This window comes from Argiope bruennichi, chromosome 8 (genome assembly GCF_947563725.1).
Source record: "Argiope bruennichi chromosome 8, qqArgBrue1.1, whole genome shotgun sequence".
Classification (NCBI taxonomy): Eukaryota; Metazoa; Arthropoda; class Arachnida; order Araneae; family Araneidae; genus Argiope; species Argiope bruennichi.
In genome coordinates, this window is record NC_079158.1 from 45,264,044 (window position 1) to 45,283,254 (window position 19,211).

A 19,211-nucleotide genomic window follows, 5' to 3' on the forward strand; every position below is an offset into this window, starting at 1 on the left:
TGATATATTTCTAAAATTAGCTTGGTAAAATAAATCTATTCTTATATTGTTTACTGTCGTATAAGTTTTAATTATGTTGAATATTTATTATGGAAATTTTTGTTGAGTGACTATTTTGCAAACTGCTCTTCTAAATCTAACAATTATAAAACTTGTAATTTTCAGCCATGAAATCCTAGCTGTAAAATTTTTAATTTCTTTGCATGTAACAAACAGCTACATGAAATTTAGAGATCCTTTTTTAGACATAGATTTTAAAGTTAAAAATGGGAGAAATCTTTTTTTACTTTTAAGAATTAGGCAATACCAAATCTCTAGTCCCTCTAAACTGCCTCAAGGCTACTTAATTGGCACTTCATTAGCAGTAAACCAGTCTATTTTACAACAGATTAGAATTAGTAAATAATATGTTCCAGGTATTTTGGAGTATTATCATCTTGAGTGTCTGAAAGAGTAAAATTTTTAGAGCTTAACATTATAAAGTTCTATCATTTAATAAGCAGTTGAAATTCTATATTCACCAATGGTACCCTTTAAACTTGAACTATGATTTTTATTTTATTTTATTGTATGTTAAAATGACTTTTTAAAAATATAAAGATTATTAGTTCTTATAGAATATTCCAAGAAGGTAGTTTTTAAATATTTTAAACCGAATATTAATTACTTAAGTTCATTTATTAGTAAAATGTTGAATTCTGAATGTTACTTCTTATTGAGAAATAACTTTTAAAGAAATTTTCTAAGAAAATTTAGTTGTTTATATTTTTAGCAGTCTTTCTTAGGGAAGGGGAAAGTGATTTCATAAATTTCTAAGTTGAATATTCATATTTTTTGCATTAAATTGAGATCATTGAATGACATAAAGCTTAAATCATCTAGTAGAGGCCTCATGTCATAACTACTAGAAAATATTTTAGTATTGCTGAATACATGTAATGTTTCGAATTGTTTTTGTTCTGGTAAGTATTTGTTTTATATAACTTTGTTTTTCCAGGATTTTTTTTAATAGAGAAATTTTATCCATCCTAAGTATCTATATTCAATAAAAATCTTTTTATTGAAATTTTATTTATTTAATATTTCAAGTTGTATTTTTGATAGAATTGAAAACTTATAGAAATAAAAAAATTTGTAAATGTAAATCATTGCATATAAAAACCACTTGTGAAGTTTAAGAAACTTGACATATTTGTGTAACAGTTTAATCTGCATCATTTCTGCTTCTGGTGTATTTTAATCATTCTGAAAACTGCATAAATCTCCATAAGCTTTGAATTATGCGTATTTTGTCTTATATAATACCATTTTTAAACACTGGATGATTACTTCATGTTTTTTATTGTGGATTGTTTTAAAATTGTCTGCATATTGATGTTATCATGTAAGTAATCTTATCTTATTTATAAACCTTTTAAGGTTTTAAATACTTTAATTAGTAATAAAATGAAACTTAAGTAGTAATAAAACCAATAATTTATTTTGCTTTTAATTTAAAATTGTACTTTTTTGTTGAATTAAGATAATTTTTATACTTGATATGAGCTATTAAATATTTGAAAGATAAGCTTTTTGAAATATTTACATTGTTTTGAATTTGACTACAGACTTGTGTTTTATTATCAAAACATTTCTAATATTAAATGTATTTAAAAGTGTTATAAATATCAAAATTTCAATTTATAAATTCTCTTCAAAAATGCAAATCTTTTATTGTTAATTTCTCTTATTACATGTATTGCAGAAATTAGCTTCCAAATTATTTTTATTTGTAGGTTTTGCTGATAAATGTGAAATCTTGATAAAATCTGCTTATGATTTCTGTTCAGAAAGGCTAGGGAAGAATAATTTCTTGTGGTTAGAGCTATTTAATTTCTGATATTTAGTGGAATAAATCTTTTTAATTTTAAAGTAATGTTTAATAAACTGAAATCCCATTTCTTGACCTGAGCAATTGTATCTTAATAATTATGGTCAGATGAAAAATCTCCATTACTCCTTAGTTAGCATTTTCCTATTAAATAAACATGAAGTTTTTATTTTTTACCAGTATGAAAAGGATACTGATATTTTACTTTTTTAATCAAAGTAGTGACTTTAGACCAAGTCTCCTCTTAAACACCAAGAGGTTGAAATGGCTTTGAAAAACCTATCACTACATTGTACATTTGGATTTCTGCTTTTCCTATGCTGCACTATCAATATATAGTCAAAGGTATTTTCTTTTCTTCTTACCAACTTGCTTTTATTTCTAAAATATAAATGAAAACTATTCTACAATTTGATCTCCAATTCAATTTTATAGGGTATCAAGTGAAAGATTGAAGCTCTGGAAACCTTAACATAGCAACAGTTTTATGCCAGATGACAGTATTGGCTACTTTTTTATATATCTTATTTATTTGCATTGATAACCAGTTGCTGAAATTAATCAGATTTGGTTTTTCTGTAGTTGGCTTTGTAGCACTGGTATAGTAATACTGTCAACTGCATGTTGGTTAAACAGCTGTCCTTTGATTCTTCTAACTTACAAAAGTAAGTTTGATGATATTAACTATAAATGTGAATTATCTTAATTTTTTATGAATTTTATTTAGAATATTTGAATGTTGTGTTCATGGAAGAATAGATTTTTTTTGTTAAAAAAAATTTGTAAATATAGCAGTCTCAAAATTAAAAAAAAAAAAAATAATTTTGTTTCATTGCATCTGTATTAAAATTCGGAAGAATTTTCTTGTGAAGAGTGAGCAGGATTAATTCATGAAAATGATCAACATGAAATTTAATATGAACTTTCATATCAATATACATAAAATTTAGATTCGCTCTTTTTCAGTTAGTCACTATTTCCAATATCTGAAACTGAAGATTTCCCCTTTTTTCTAAAAGAGTTTCAATTGTGTTATTAGCTTTTATTAAGAAAAAACATTCTTAATTTTGAGGTTGACTGGATTTGCATTCTTTTTATTTTGTTTCATAAAATTTTATGTAACTTAATGCATTATATATGCTTAGATTCTGAATACCCCATTGACTGAAAGTATTTTATATTAATAATGTGCTTAAGTATTTATCCTTATTCACTTTTTAAATTTCTGTAGACTGTCATAAAAAAATCGCATTACTGCATATATATAAAAATTGGGGTCTAGAAGATAATTCAGGTGTTGGTTTGCATCCCAGTTTGGTTTTTAATTTTTTAATCTTAGCCTTTTGATAATTATTTCAAATTTTAATTAGCTGCTGGTTAATAATGATATTTTTAAATTTTGTTATATATAATCATAGAAGCATTATCAAAAAGTTTGCTTTTTCTGAAAGTATTTTTTCTTGCCACATCTTAAGAGTGTTTATAGAAGTTATTGAAAACGGTGTGTAACCTGAAGAACTTTCTGCACATTTGCATATTAACCAGTAAAATGTAGAGTTCGAATGTTTCTTTTGTTTAAAAAATATTGTAGGTTTTTATATGGTGAGCGTTTTTTTCATTGATGGGGGGAGGATTAGTAACATGTCTCTAACAAAATTTTCAGATTAAATTTTACATGTAAACTAGCTAAATAAAAATTAACATACCTTAAAATAGCACCAACTTTGTTTTATTTATCTAATACTATTGATGTTATCTAATTTCATTTCGATTTTGTATTCATCCAAGATATTTTGTTTAATTTATATTAAAGTAAGGAAATAAATATTTTAATTTACATTCTACAGTGAGTAAATGAAATATTAAATTTTAACAAGATCTGTATAAAGATGTATTCAAATTAGATTAGCAGTAAAATGTAAGATACTTAAGGATTTAATTTGCAGTAGGACAAAAATTTGTTGGATACTATAGATATTAAAAGCTGAATTTTTAAATAATTCTCTAATGAACTTATGTGATTACTTCATGTAGAATAAATACATCTTTTAAAAGTTAACTTTATGCCATGGTTTTAAGTGTTATTTAAATATATTGATTTTAATTTTGTGATCATGTAACACTTTGTAATAATATTGCATATATTAAGTAAGACGATAATTACAGTTTAATACCTTTATTCCTATTACATTGTAAATTTAAAAGTATATTATGTTATGGAAATTGTAGATATAGTCGTACAAGTGCTTTAGTTTTTTACATTTTTTAACCTATTGAAAAATGCATGAAATTATATCCATAAAGCATGATACTTAATGCAAATGGTGATTACTGTTATTTTGGTTTAACTAAGCATATGATAATTATTTTACCTTACTAATAATTGAGTTGTTTTAAACTATATTTAACATTTATACATTTTGAGTTCATAAGTTTTAGATACTTTGACTAAATAACCTTTCAAGGTAATAATGTTATTTATAACTTATAGTACTGTCTATGTCTGATAAGAACACCTTATTTTTTTTAATAGCATTTGTTAGTAAACTTCATTCAAATTACTAACTGGAAAATCTGTTAGTGGAAGTTTCAAGATTTTGGAATATGCGTATGAAGTATTCTAATATTATTTGCATGTTTTTAATAGCTTGCTTTTTGGCCTGCCTCTGTCCATTCAGTGGCGATTGTGCAATTGTTTTGAAACGAACTACCTGATGACCTAAAGCCTAGAAACTTTAAACATTGTTCAAAACTGACAATGTATTATTAATTAACTTTTTTATCTGTCTTTTACAAATTTTACTGTTGATTGAAAAAGAATATTTCACTTAGCGAGTGCTTTGCATTATGAGTAAGATTCAGGAGAAAATTATGCTCATTAAATGAGGCTCATTTGTATTTACCAGAAATTGCAAATAGTTTCTTAGTTGAACATTTTTATGATTTTACAAACTAGCTTATTATTAACTATATACATTTTTTAGTTTTATTCCAAGAATTTTTTTATCAAGTTTTAATATGAAAACTTGATATTTAATATTATATAGGTGGTAGACAAGTTAAAAAAATAAGATTAAATAACTTTAGAATATGAGATTTAATAACTAAATTTGTGCTCTATCATTGGACATTTACTCACTAATTTTCCATTATTAGATATTGTAGCTGTATATAGAGTTATTAGATTAATTAAGTAACTTTTAATAAAAATTGAATATTTCCATATCGCTGCTATTTGTTAAATCCTATTTCAACCATATCTGCAAAATATCTAACATATGTTTCATAGTTTCATGAAACTCTCTCTTAATATTATAAGTTTGATTTTGTTTAATTCTTCAAAAAATTGGTCTTTAAAAGTTGACTTACAGTTTTTTTAAATCACTACTTGCTTTCATTGTGAATTTGTTAACACTTTAAAAATTTTGGTTTTATTAATTCTTATCTATTATTTTTTAACTGAAAAAAAAATTAACAACATTAGCATTTTGAAAGGTGCTGGATTGTGACTGGATGTTTGATTCTTTCTGTTCGTGATATTTTTAGCTTCCAGTAATTTTTATTTTACTTGCAGAACTAGATGCTTTAATTTTCAATTCTGAATGAATTTTCTTGTGCTTTGAATTTTGAGAGCAGTATATCTTACAAGAAAAGGATCTTTATTAGAATAATCTGCATAGCTTTTTCATCTGACAGCCTATTGACTTTTATGTATCCATTTCTTTAACTTTCAGTGTTGGTTAGTGGATGAATCTTCTTACATTCTTTGCATGTTTAAACTCATGTGTGCTCTGTTTTGGATTTCTCTCATACATGTCCCTCATTAATTATTAATTAAAAATTAACTTAGGAACACCTGAATTCAACTTGAAATAGAAAGTGATTACATGAAATATGTGAAATGAATTCGAATTCATTAAAAATTTGTATTGTGTGAATTTTAAACTACTCCATTGAAAAATAGTTAAAGACTACGTAATTACTATATGCTTAGCATCATCTGAATTGCTTAATGTTCTTGATTATCCATTGACAGGCTTCCATGCCAAAATTTAATTAGTGACAGATGAAGATATCCAAGGGTTAAAGCATAGAATGGGGCAGTGCTTTTGAAGGTAAGCTCTTTTATTTTCTTTGAGGATGTTAATCATCTGGTGTTGTGGTATTGTATTTGCAGACTTTGAATGTCTTATAAAAATCGATCATTTTATACCAGAAGCAGATTAACTGTTCCTTTACTACCAAATTACTTGTTTCTTTTACTTCTCAAGTTCCAAGTTGCCTTAGGGAATTTCTCAAATCCATTTGTATTGCAACCAGCCGATTCCTCATGGTGGAAACAACCTTGTGCCAAAGAACAAGTCAAATAGCAGCCACCAAACATTCGTTTTAGTGTCTTTATTAAGTAATTATACTTGTTTCAGATTATTGTTACATTGTTGGAGGTTCTGAAAGTTAAGAATAGAAAGTTAATGCAGACTGCATGGTAAGTTTCATTTTCATTTTTTAAAAATTTTGAGCTATGATTGATTTATTATATATATATATATATATATATATATATATATATATAATGTCACTAATGAATTGCAAAATTCAAATGAATTTAATTTTTTTTTCTATGTGTGTACTTCATGCAGTTAAATGCTATTTATTGAATTAATTTTTAGAATTATTATTAATGGCTTTCATATATATGATCAAGTATCTGAATAGCCATTTTCTTAAAAACATTTTCTAATTATTTTTTAGGAATTATATGAATGACAGTTTGAGAACAGAAGTATTTGTTAGATATTCTCCTGAAACTATTGCTTGTGCTTGCATTAATCTAAGTGCAAAGCTTTTACAAGTAAGTATTTTTATCATTAGAATTAATATAAAAGTTTTGCAAATATTTGGAATAACATTTTAAAATTGAAGCAATTCAAATTGTAAAGTTAGATTGGTTCTTAATTAAAGTACTTGTCTAATTACCCATGATTCTCCCTACTGTTGTATGTTGTGTCTGTAAAATATTCAAAATGTGTATTTCGCATCATGCGGTTTTTGAATTCTAATATTCAGCCTTATCTTATGTATTTTTAAATTAATATTGTAAAATTAATTTTTTAAAAAAAAAGGTCCTTATGAAGTGCTTTTTTTTTTTTTTTTTTTTTTTTTGAGAAATGCAAAGTTAGCATTCCCCCCCCCCCCATACTTTATTTTGCCTCGCCTCATTCATACATCAAATGCAGTAAATTAGTGTGAGCTTTCTTACCCATTATATCAAAAAAGAAAACCAACAAAATGGAAGAAGTCAGAGGACAGCTCCAGGGGTGTCGATATATATGCTTGACTATTTTCCACTCCTTCTTTCTTCAGCCATTGATAAGTATTGTTTATTGAAACCCTGGAATGATTATCTCAAATTTATCTCGCGAAATACTTACTGTATTGAATTTACTGAATTTAAAAAACATTTGAATTTCAATTTTTAATATTTAAAAGATGAATTTATGTTATGTGTGTTCCACCTTTTATGTATTGCTTAAGCAGTTTATGCTGATTGATCTGATCAGTGGTAAATAAGAATAAGGCAAGATGAATTTATTGTGCCAATGAATTACATATATTGAACATGGAGATCCTAAAAAGACTAACAGTGAAGCCTTTTTTTACATTTGACCATTGTTCTCATTATTTGCTTTGGAGTGATTCGCTGCACAACTAAATTTATATTGAATTATAATTCATTGTAATATGTAATTATGTTAATCAATAGTGTGAAATCCAATTTGATGAAATGTTCAACTTGAAGCCATAAGTTTTAATGATCGAGATTTCTTTTGTGGTGTGCTTTCCCATCCATTCAAAAATTTTGTTGGACGAATTTCACCACACTTTATATTGTATTTAACAATAATTTGTTAGATTTAAAAAAATATATAAACTTTTATTTTTCGAAAAATTATTCTGTTAGATTAAAAAAATGCCTTTTCAAAACTTTTTATTCTTTAGGGTTTTTTTTTCCTTCCTTAGCTTATTCTTATCTTTTTGTAAATTTTCCCTATGTAATCTCTATAAATATAAAGATTTGTCCTGATTGCCAAGCAATATGCCGTATTAACCTTTAAAGTTATGATTATTAAATTCTGCAGGAAGGTGCTTCTTGGATATTTGAGGTCCATTAAGAACAGATGTTTCTAGATTTATGTTAGAAGTTTGAATAACTATAAACAATATTTTAACATTTTCCCACTATAATATTAAAGCATCTTATTGCACAAAAATCATTTTGGCAGACTGAAAATTTTAAAATGGTAACTTTTCAATTATAACATTTTTTTTAATAATTGTGTTTTTTCTCTTTAATTTTATAAATTTTTGCAAGCTTTGAACATTGTTTATAATGATAATTTTTGTTCTAATGTAATTCCTAATGATATCAATTCTTCATTGAGTCATATCGTGATAAAATAATGCTTTCTTCCATTAAAGTAAACTTAAAAATCTTTAAAGCAGTTTGAATTATATTCTTTACTTGATGAATGTTGTTTAAATTACTAAGCAATACAACATATTATCTTATGCTGGCATCAATTAATGTGGTGAGAGATCCTACCTTTTTTTTTTTTTTTTTTTTTTTTAAATGGAGTTAACTTCTTTTTGTGAATTTGCTTCCATTATTTTTGAAAACTATGAATTGTTGAATCATTTTCATTTTGGTAATTTTTTAAAAACTAAAATATGAAATTTTTATATATTTTTGCATATAGGTTAAGAAATTAATTTTAATTATATTTTTGAAATTTCATATTTCTAAACTTCAGAAGTAAGAAACTATAAGGTGATTTTTTTTTTTTTTTACAGTCAGACTATTTCTCAGCACTATTCTTCCTGCTAAAAAATTGATCTAAATATACAGTTTGAACATGGTATTTATTGTTTAAACATTAGTTCTGTGGCAACTTTGTCAATTTTATGATATAATATCATCCTGGACTGTTTTAATTCTTAGCTTTTTATAAGGCTGTAAAGCAAATGTTCTGAATTGCTACATATGAGGAAATTTACATATTCCATCTCGGTTATTCCGCCTAGTCCTCATGATTTGTATATGTAAAAATGAAATGCAAAATTTTTGGTCATTCTGTTCTTTTATATCAATGTTGATATTCTCAAAAAATTATTTATCTTAATAACTGGTAATTTTCTTTTAAAAATTGTTGAAAAAGTTAACATTTTTATTTTTAATTATACAAATTTTTTGGTAATAGTTTGCATTATCATTTTCTTTTTTTTTAATTAAAGGGGCATTCTTTGTTTTAAAAGAAAAAATGTAAAAAAGATGTAAATTTTAAAAAATAATTATTTAGAATAAAAAAATGTTTTTAATGATAACTGCATTATTATAAAATAGAAAATATTTTATATTTTGAAAATATGCATGTGTATGCTCGCATGAACTAAGTTACATAGTTTTTTTGACTTAAGTGCTTAGTTTTTGCAACAATTTCTCACTATGCTCCCTGATTTGCTGAATTGTTAATTTCTTAAATTTTAAGATGGTATACAAATAATTTTTTGCAGTGGTATGTTCTGAAATTGAACGAAAGTAAAATTATTTATTCTCCAATTCATCCTCTTCGGAAACCAATCTATGGCAATTTGTTGAAAAAGCTTTCCTCAAAAGTCGTAAGGCTTTCAGGTGTGGAAATGTGTGAGCCAATTTTGTTCAAATCTGTCAAATGATATGGGATTGTATAAAATTCAAACAACAAATGAACATTCAATTTTTTATAGCTATAAATTTTTGAAACTAATGAATTCACTTTGAAATTTTAATAAAAGTTATGAATTCCTATTCTAAACATTATTATTAAATTGCATTAAAATTAAATCTAGTTAATTAGAAAAAATAGGTTTCAGAATGTTGCTTTTCCCTTATTCTTCTATAAATATCATTTGATATTGAATAATGATTACAATTAACCATTGAGATTGATATGTGTAGAATTGTCTTTTGTATGTAATGTAATACTTCAGTTTTAAGCATATTTCAATGTATTAATTAAAAAGTTTACCAAAAACATCCCTGCTTCTCTTGTTTAAAATTCCCAAAAGTTTAATTTCAGCTTGGTAAAATTAATGATACTTGGAATGCTTGTCATTGACAATATAACCTATCTAGAATAGAATGCATTATGTCTATCAGACTTCTGAAATTTACAATTATTTTTATTAATCAATCGATTAAAAATATAGGTACACAGTGTATTTAATGCAGCATATCCTACATTTGACCTTGTGCCCCAAACTACTACAAAATATTTAATTGCAATTTTTAGCAACCATTTTGCTGGCAAATCAACTGATTACAGAAGTCGAATTGTTGTGAAATAAATAAAAAAAATTTTAGTTCAATGAAATGTATTTTTGATATCTTAGTAATTGAATGGTGTGTGATACTTAATAATACTTTGTTGTTAAAACGTTTATTCAAGTTGAGTTTTGTTGAATATTTTAATTGATCTTTCATACTCTCCTTGCCCTTTATAAATCATAGTATTATAATTTTTTTATATTGTTTTGTATCCATTACAAATTTAAAAATCTAGAGAATTTCTCTGCCTTAATATTTTTTTAATATTTGGCTTATTAACATTTTATGAAAGTTTAATTTAAAATTTCATTTTTAAAGATAAACCCTACTAAACTATATTATAAAGTTGAACATTGTGACAAATTTAAGCTAAATTATAATTGTTTTTTCCAGATTCCTCTACCTAACAAACCAGCATGGTATTTAGTCTTCGATGTTTCAGAACAAGATATCGAAGAAATCAGCCAAATAATTTTGTCTTTATATACAAGGAAAAAGGTAATTAACATGTTTTATCAATGCAACTAATATTGTTGTGCATTATTATGTTCACTTGATTTATACTTTTATTTTGATTTGGAAAAAATTTCTGATTTTGCATGATATGTACCTTTATGGGACATATTCTTAAGGGGTTTCAAATTTCAGCATTTTCTTATTTATTTTTTTCTAATTCCTATTGATTGGTAAATAAGAATATAGCAATTTATTTTCATTGAAAGCAAAAACTCGCAGGAAAATCTTTATGCGATAGATTTGAATCTTTGCTGTGTAATCTCACAAATTTCTCTTAATTATGATTTAAATTTAACCACTTGACAGTTTTCTTTTACTGCCGTGTCGTGTCAAAAAAATAAGCATATTTTTGATCAATAATTATGTACTCAAATTGATTGTATGAACTCAGCTGGTAAATTTTTAAACAAATTTTAAATTTACGAAATAATACTAATTTTTATTTACCGCAAAAAAAGAGCTCTTTTTTTTTTCCCCTAGAAATTTAATGAATGTGATTAATATATATGTATATACACAAACATTTAGTATCTTTTAAAATTCAGCTTTTGTATATTGAATTTTCTTGTTTATAAAAGTTCCGAAATAAGTCGTCCTCACTTTTTGTTTCATCATTTGTTAAAGAACTATCACACGTTCAGAATCATTTAGAGAAATCAGAGTCACTAATCAATTCACTGGTTCAGTATTAAAGTAGTCTTCTGTTGTTAAGTGTATTTAGTAACTGTGAAATAGTATTTGCAACGTGCAATACAATGAGTGAGTGAAAATTAAATTTGTCTTTTTTCATGTGAAAGAGAAAAAAAAGCCCTGATCTAGAAGTCAGTCTACACCTGCTTTAATTTTTGAATTATCTTTGCTGACCACCACAGTCATCTGCTAGAAACATTGCAAAGGGACAAGTACTGGTGAATCACTGTATATTGTTATAAAAAAATTAAGTAAACCTAGTTGAAATTGGGCAAATTAGAGAGCTCCCTTTTTCAAGCTTTTCGGTCAAGTGGTCAGTCTATATAATGCATTGTGTTTAATTTATACAGGGGTGTTTGTGCTCCGGGGAAACCCCGGAATTCCGGGGATTTTGAACTTCGATACCCGGAAATTCCGGGGATCGTCGTTCAAAAGGAAGTAGGAATAATAATGAATTATTTATTTTGATCTGGGTAATTTTGTTTGCTTTGAAAGCAGAAAACGCAAGGGCAGTGTGTGTGGTGAAAACTTTTCCTTTCTTTCTCCAAAGGCAGTGATAATGCGTGAAAAGGGGGGAAAAACTTCTTTTTTGTTCTTTCCTTATTGCGAGTTATGACTCATTCCCCCGGTTCTCGGACATTGTCTTCTGGATTCTTTTCGGCAAGTAGGCGCGGCAGAAAAAAAAGGGAGAGACTTCGTTCGACCAGATGTGCGATCACGTGACTCTCGGTTCAAAGGTCTTATCTCTCCTGGCGTGGCGCCAATAAGTAGAGAAGGGGGATTTTTCGCCGTATTAGCTATTTGTCATTGATCGCGTCGCGACTTTTTTTTCTCCACTGTGTAAAATTTTCGTTTCATTTATTGATGCACGTGTAAATTTTTCGTTTTGCTTATTGAAATATTTTTTTATTTATGTACGCAAGAGAATTTCACTTTGAAATTTCAGCATATGAAACAGAAATTACCCTTAAAAATTCATATCTAATTAGTTTTACAGCATTAGATCCAGAGCTAAGAGGTAAAACCAGTACAATATTAGTTTTTGAAAAATTATCATCTTTTATGTCCCATATTTTTAGTGATAATGAAAAGTCAAAAGTAGAAGCTGAAATAAGGTTATACCAGAGTGATATTGATATCACCAAAGAAATGCTCTACACATCTGATGAAAGTGGAAATCAAGTCAAGTGTACAATTGATAAATATTGGTCTAAAGTTTTTAATTTAAAAGATGATTTCACAAATGATTATAAGTATCCTACATTGGCTAAATTGGTCAAAGCCTGCCTTAGCTGCTTCCATGGCCCATTAGTGGAAAGTGCATTCAACTTAATGGATACACTTGTCACTGACTATAGAACCTCTCTTAAGATTGATTCCCTAGATGCAGTGCAGACTATTAAATATGATTTAATGGCTTCTAAAGAAACCTCATGTGAAAAATATGGCTCAAAAAATCCAATGACATCCAATTCACAAAGATCTCTTACTGAATATGAACAGAAGTTGGAAAACATATCAAGAGGACTTAAAAACATGTATTTCAGATGAGTCAACCTATAAAAGTCTCTGAAAAACCTTCTACATTAGCAGAAAAGCAAACTGCTTCTACCTCTGCATGTGCTGTTCTCGAGGAAATTTCTTCAACTGTAAATGAGGAAAATAAAAGTCAACCTTCCTGCAATTATGAAGTTCACCACAAAAGAAAGACAAGCCCACAAACATCAGAAAATAAAAAAATAGCAGCAGAAATTAGATAATTTTTTTAAAAGAATTAATTCAGGTAATTTAAAATATTTGCATAAAATGTAGTAGTTTATATGTTTGAAAATTTATGGTTATTAATTTTGCAAAAAAAGTAATTCAATGAACTTTTATAATTAGGTCATTCAATACTTCATAATTGTAATTTTTCATTTCTCCCCCCCCCCTTCTCGAAACTCCAAAATGCCGGTAGTAAGTCCGTAAAAGTTTCAGGGGATTTTTTGCGGTCCCACAAACACCCCTGTTTATAGGAATTATCATATTGCTTTTAATAATTCTGTTGTTTACTTTCAAAATTTATTTGTAACATCAAATAAGGTTTTGTAGATGATGAATGCAAAGAGTTTATTTGATATATTGTTATTAAAACTAATGCGCTGTTATCTGCTCTGTTTATTACTTGAAGAGAAAAAAATATAATTATATACCTAAGATATATATAAAAAATTATTTTATTCCTTTTAGCCTGATCCGGAAAGATTAGAAAAAATAGTTGAAGAGCTTAAGGCTAATCACCTGGAAGCCAAGTTGAAAGCCAAAGGAATCGTTGTAAATAATAACCAGGTCACTTCGTCGCCATCTCAACCGAGTATGTATTTAAAGAAAATTTCTATTGTGGATTTTTTATTAAATTTTTTTTTTAATACTTTGTAGAAGTTACTAAAAATATTTCTTCTATGAAGTTATACATTTTTGCTGTTTATATTATCCAATATTGAGAATTTTGGTAAAGTACATTGGCTACTAATATCTGACCTAAGTCTTGATAATTTGTTGGATAAGATTTAAAGAAATCTGAAATATATAAAGCAAGTATTCAGCACAAGTGTCTGCAAAAGTCTGTAATTTTTCCCCATATTCTATTTAAAAAAAGTTATATTCTATTATCTATTTATGACAAAATATAGTAAATGATGTATTGATCCATTTTTAGAAATCAGCTTTCTGTTTTAAGGAATTCTTCCCTAATACTTGCAAAAGCATTGAAATTTTATTAATTTAACATTATAATAAAATGGTAGATTTTATAGAATGCTATTAGTTTTTATGAAATGGTGTCAGTTTTGGTAGTTGAAATTGTTTGTTGTAATAGAGCCAATTTTTTTTATAATTTGAAAGCTCAATTTACTTCTAGCTGCTTTAAATATTTGTTTTTAATTTCCAGAGTAGTATGTTTATAATTGCAAGTTCTGCTTATCAATCTAAAATTTTTCATTACATCCTTTTATTGACTTAAATATTACATCCCAAAAATGATGGTTTAGTGTCTATTTTAGTCCGTGTGTGTGTGTATAATATTTGGCTAGAGAATTTTTTGATTTGAATGCTTACCAGACAAGAAATGTAATTTTAAAAACAAATGTTAAATTTTTAAGTTAGTGGATTTTGAAAAACTTATTTTTATTGATCTGGGAAAAAAGGACTCCAGACAATTTTGCTTGACTATTGATAGCACATTTAGTGTCTTTTTTTATTACATGTAATATCAGATGTTTTAAAAAAATTTCAATTTATACATATGTGATTTTTCTCATCATTAGCTTCACCCAAAAATGGAGTCAAGTCTCCCGAGAGTGATGGGAAGAAAGATAGGAATGAAAAGCACAATGATGTTAGTCCTAAGTATGTATATCAGCTTCTGAATTTATTATATATAATAATGTTGATTATGATTAATAAAGTTACTAATTAGTCCTTTTTATTTAGATTTCATAAAGAAACAAACCACAGAAAGCGCAGAAGTGCTTCTCCATCAGAAGATGGTTACCAAAGTCCAGATTCAAAGAAACGAATCAAGTCCAGTTCCTCTGGTAGTGCTAGCAGTCACAGCCCAAGTCCAAAGCGTAAAACTAAAACACCCCCAAGAGGTTTCAAAGACTCTCTTCGTTCACGATCTCGGTCCAGATCCAAAACAAGGAACAACAAGAAACCTAAACATCGCTCATCACATAAGAGGAAACATAGTCGCAGTCCTACGCCAACTTATTCCCCATCTCGCCATTCGAATAAGAAGTCCTATAAAAACAAACATTCCGACAAATCGCACCGTGTAAGATCTCGCTCAAGGTCTCAAGAACGCAATCATTATTCTAACTCTCTACATGAAAAATCATCGCATAAATCTCGAAGAGACAGAGAAAAAGAAAGTTATCATTCACGTGATAAGAAAAGGAGATAACTTCGTATTGCATTCTTATATATATGTAAATAAGAGAAAATTCAAATATACAAATTTCCAAAATATCATTGTAGATTATTGAATATGAGTGAGAAAGGTCAGTCTATCATTTTCATTTTTTTCTAATTTTGTATGTTTGTGGTCTTTTAATTTATTTTGCATACTAAAAGTGCAATCTTTGTTCTCAGGTTTACTTAAATATACAATTCCAGTTTTTAATTGTTCTGAATGATTTAAATCAGTATAATTGTAGATTATATGAAATATTTTTTCAACCCAACAATATTTTCCCACATATTTTCTATAATTATTATTGGAAATATTTTTTTCTTTGACTTCAATAAAAACTTCAAATTTATAAAATTAATGGATTTTAATTTCACTCACTTTAGATTTTGTTTAATCAACTGGTCATTTTGCCAAAGTCATTTGAAATAACTTTTTGCTATGATTCTTCACTGCATTTTTCAGTTAACTTAAAGTAAGAAACAATAATTTGATATTTAATTATATGGCGTATGCACCATATTCTTGTAATTTGTTTATCTTCATTGCATTTTGCAATTGGTTAACTTATAATATTGTGTATTTATTTATACATGGGCAAAAGCATTGTTTTTTGTGGTTGATTGACTTGTTAATAATAATGAGATCTGTAATGGCTCTGTTGATTTAGTTAAATCTATCTGTTTAAGGTCTAAGAATATTTAATTTCAACACATTTAAAATATAATTCTGGAAAATAAAAATGAGTAAATTAGCTATCCTGTGGACATGTCAGACGTGTTATGAGCAAGTATTATGATATGTTTTAGTAATTGATTTACTAATCTTAGATCAGAGTTTTTTTTTGATAATATTAGATATTCTTTATTCTACTGATTTATGTTGACTTTGTGGATTATTGTATTTTTACCTTTACTGTTAAGGTGACCACTATACCTGATTGAATATCAAAATTGTCATTAGTCAACATATTTTTAAAAAAATGATATTCTAAAAAAATAATAATAAATAAATAAAAGAATACACAAGAACGTGTTTTTGGCTCTCAATAGATAATGGTTTTTGGAAATTTGCTTATTTTTGACTAAATTGTAATGTGTTATTTACGATAATTATTTTATCTTAGAAAAAATTGAAGTCAGGTGAAAAGCAAGTGCCCTGCTCGTTCTTACTTATCAGTATTGATTAGTAGGATTTAAAGAAATTCTAAGAATAAAATAAATAAAAATTTAAAAACTGAAACAAAAAAAATATAAAAATTATAAAATATAAAAAAAATACAAAATTTTGAAAATAAAACAAAAAAATTTAAAAAAAATAAAACAAAAAAAAATTACTAAAATTAAAAAAATATATATAACAAAAAAATTATAAAATTTTAAAAAAATGAAAAAAAAATACAAAATTTAAAAAATAAAACAAAAAAAATACAAAATTTAAAAAATAAAACAAAAAAAAAAAATAAAAAATTAAACAAAAAAAATTAAAAAAAAAATGAAACAAAAAAAAAATACAAAATTAAAAAAAATGTAAAACAAAAAAAAATAACAAAATTCAGGAAAAGTAATAAAAATTACAAAATTCTAAAGGTAACAAAGCAAAGTTAAAGAATTGAATATAATGTACTGGTGCATATATGGTTTTAATTTTTAAAAAATTGATAAGTTGAAGTTATCAGTTGTTTTTGCTCATGTTTAATGTTGAATCTAAATGTTATATTTCAGTCTGTTGGTTTGTTTTGGCAACAACCATATTAAGAATAATATTTGAGGTAATATCTTCTCTATGTACTTGAAAATGATGGGGTCTGTCTACTTTAAAAAGATGTGCAGCTATCTGTTACTAGGCAGTCCATTATTTTCTATTACATAATTGTATACTATGTCTAAACCAGTAATTATATAAAATTGCTTGACTACAAGTAGACAAATTGTCATAATGCTTTGTAAGCATTATAAAACTTCAGTGATAATTAGTGCCTCTTTGTGCCATTAATGAATTTTGGTCTTGATCCTGTATTTGTACCGGTGAAAAATAGAAATATTGTACAAATGCAAGGTTGTTTTTTCTTTTCGTGTGTTAAATTTTCCAAAGAATTCAAGCATTTTATTAGAACATGTAAGAAATCTGTTTTCTGAGAACAAAAATTGTTTCATTAAACACAAATTGTTTTTTGTGAATGTTTGTCTTCTGAAATTCTGATTGTTAAGAATTTCGTTTTGTTCATAAATATTTAAAGAAATTTGTTTTTTAAATATCTCTTTTGCCAAATAATCATCATTTTTTCATTTATATTTTTCGTTTGTATATATGACTTATAAGTCTGCCATTATATATGATTTATGAGTTTGTCATTAATTTAAACCAGAATTGAAAAACACTATGTTTGTCACCTTTCTTTTAATTTTGTACATGGGTCTTTACCAATACATTGCCACTATCATAGTTTGTAAATATTGTAAATATGTTTGAAAATAAATATTTATATTAAAATGCTATTTCTTCTTTTTTCCCCCCTACCAACATTTTCGTCGAAAATAATTCAGTGATATTCTACAAATTTTTAAAAAGACATTCGAAAGCAAATTAATGAATTCTTACTTGTTGAAAACTTGGCATCATAGCAGTACTTATATGCTTAATTAAATTTTTAATTTAACTCCATATGAGTGAATTTTATTATCCAGTATATGCTTTGAGATTGGCACATATCCTTAATGCTGGAAAAAAAAAAAAAAAAGATTGTCAACCATAGAGCTTGCCTCAAGCTATTTTATGGAGGTGGAGGGTGGGTAAACTATTATTTGTAAATATTCTTTTTATTAAAAATTCATGAATTTCCTGCTTAATACCAGTGCCTTTTACAGACTGACAATCTATACATTTTTTTATTTTTATGCATTTACAAATATCTTGATGAAATTTGTATAACTATTAACAAGGCATTGTTTTTTAAAAATTGGCAAGATTTTTGATACTTTTTTCCCCCTAGACTTGTTTATCCATAGAATTCAAATAATTTGTTCCCGAGACAGTATTAGTAGTAATATTGAATTCAAATGTTGGTTAAGCACAGCCATTTAAATTAGTATTGCAGTAAAAGTGATGATCAAAATAAGTATGCATCAAAAAGACAGTATATTTTATAATTTTTTTAAAAAGTCCATTGACATATTTATCAATTTTGATTTTTTCCTTTTTTTTTTTGAGGATACCATTGATTGGAAGCTCTAAACTTTTATTGTATTTAGTATTAATTTTTAAAACTTTTCACCTTTTTTTCATATATATGTGCCTCTTAATATTGAACACTTGATTACTTATATCTTTTGAAATACAAAAGAAATTTTCTTAAAAAAATTGCTAAAGAATTTGTTTTACTTTTATAATGTATAATAATTTAGGCAAGTTAAAAATAAGTGCGCCTAAAAGATTATTTTAAATCAGTAGCAACATACATATCCATTTAAAAATTGTAAATCCATGAACATTCTTGTCTTCATAAGACTTTGTGTCTTTGACAAATGTATTTATTTATCCAGCATATAAATTATATTGAATTAATCAGTAAGAAATTATCAAAATGAATTGATGCAAAAATTACCATTAAGTTTATTGAAATTATTTGTAGGATTAAATCCTGTTAAAAAACAATTCATTTTCATATTCGTATGCAATTTGAATTAAACATATATGTATTTGTAATTAGCATTTTTTTTGTTTGTAATTTTCTTCATTAAATGAAGCTCCCAAAACATGCATTATTTAGCTGTAAGATTTGGCAATATCAGCAGAATTTTTTTCTGTCCGAATGGAAGTGA

The 19,211-nt window shown here is 26.3% G+C and overlaps 1 protein-coding gene across 1 annotated transcript in view; it reads left to right on the forward strand.

The window, feature by feature from the left end:
• The window catches only part of LOC129981724 (cyclin-L1-like), a 29,067-nt gene extending 12,304 nt beyond the window's left edge, over positions 1 to 16,763 (forward strand). Inside the window, exons 5-10 of the mRNA XM_056092677.1 lie at positions 6,295 to 6,356; positions 6,623 to 6,722; positions 10,629 to 10,733; positions 13,671 to 13,794; positions 14,747 to 14,828; positions 14,913 to 16,763. Coding sequence (XP_055948652.1) covers positions 6,295 to 6,356; positions 6,623 to 6,722; positions 10,629 to 10,733; positions 13,671 to 13,794; positions 14,747 to 14,828; positions 14,913 to 15,384 — 945 coding nt within the window. The 3' untranslated portion in view covers positions 15,385 to 16,763. The remainder of the gene's footprint in view (positions 1 to 6,294; positions 6,357 to 6,622; positions 6,723 to 10,628; positions 10,734 to 13,670; positions 13,795 to 14,746; positions 14,829 to 14,912) is intronic.
• The last annotated feature ends 2,448 nt before the right edge of the window (positions 16,764 to 19,211 follow it).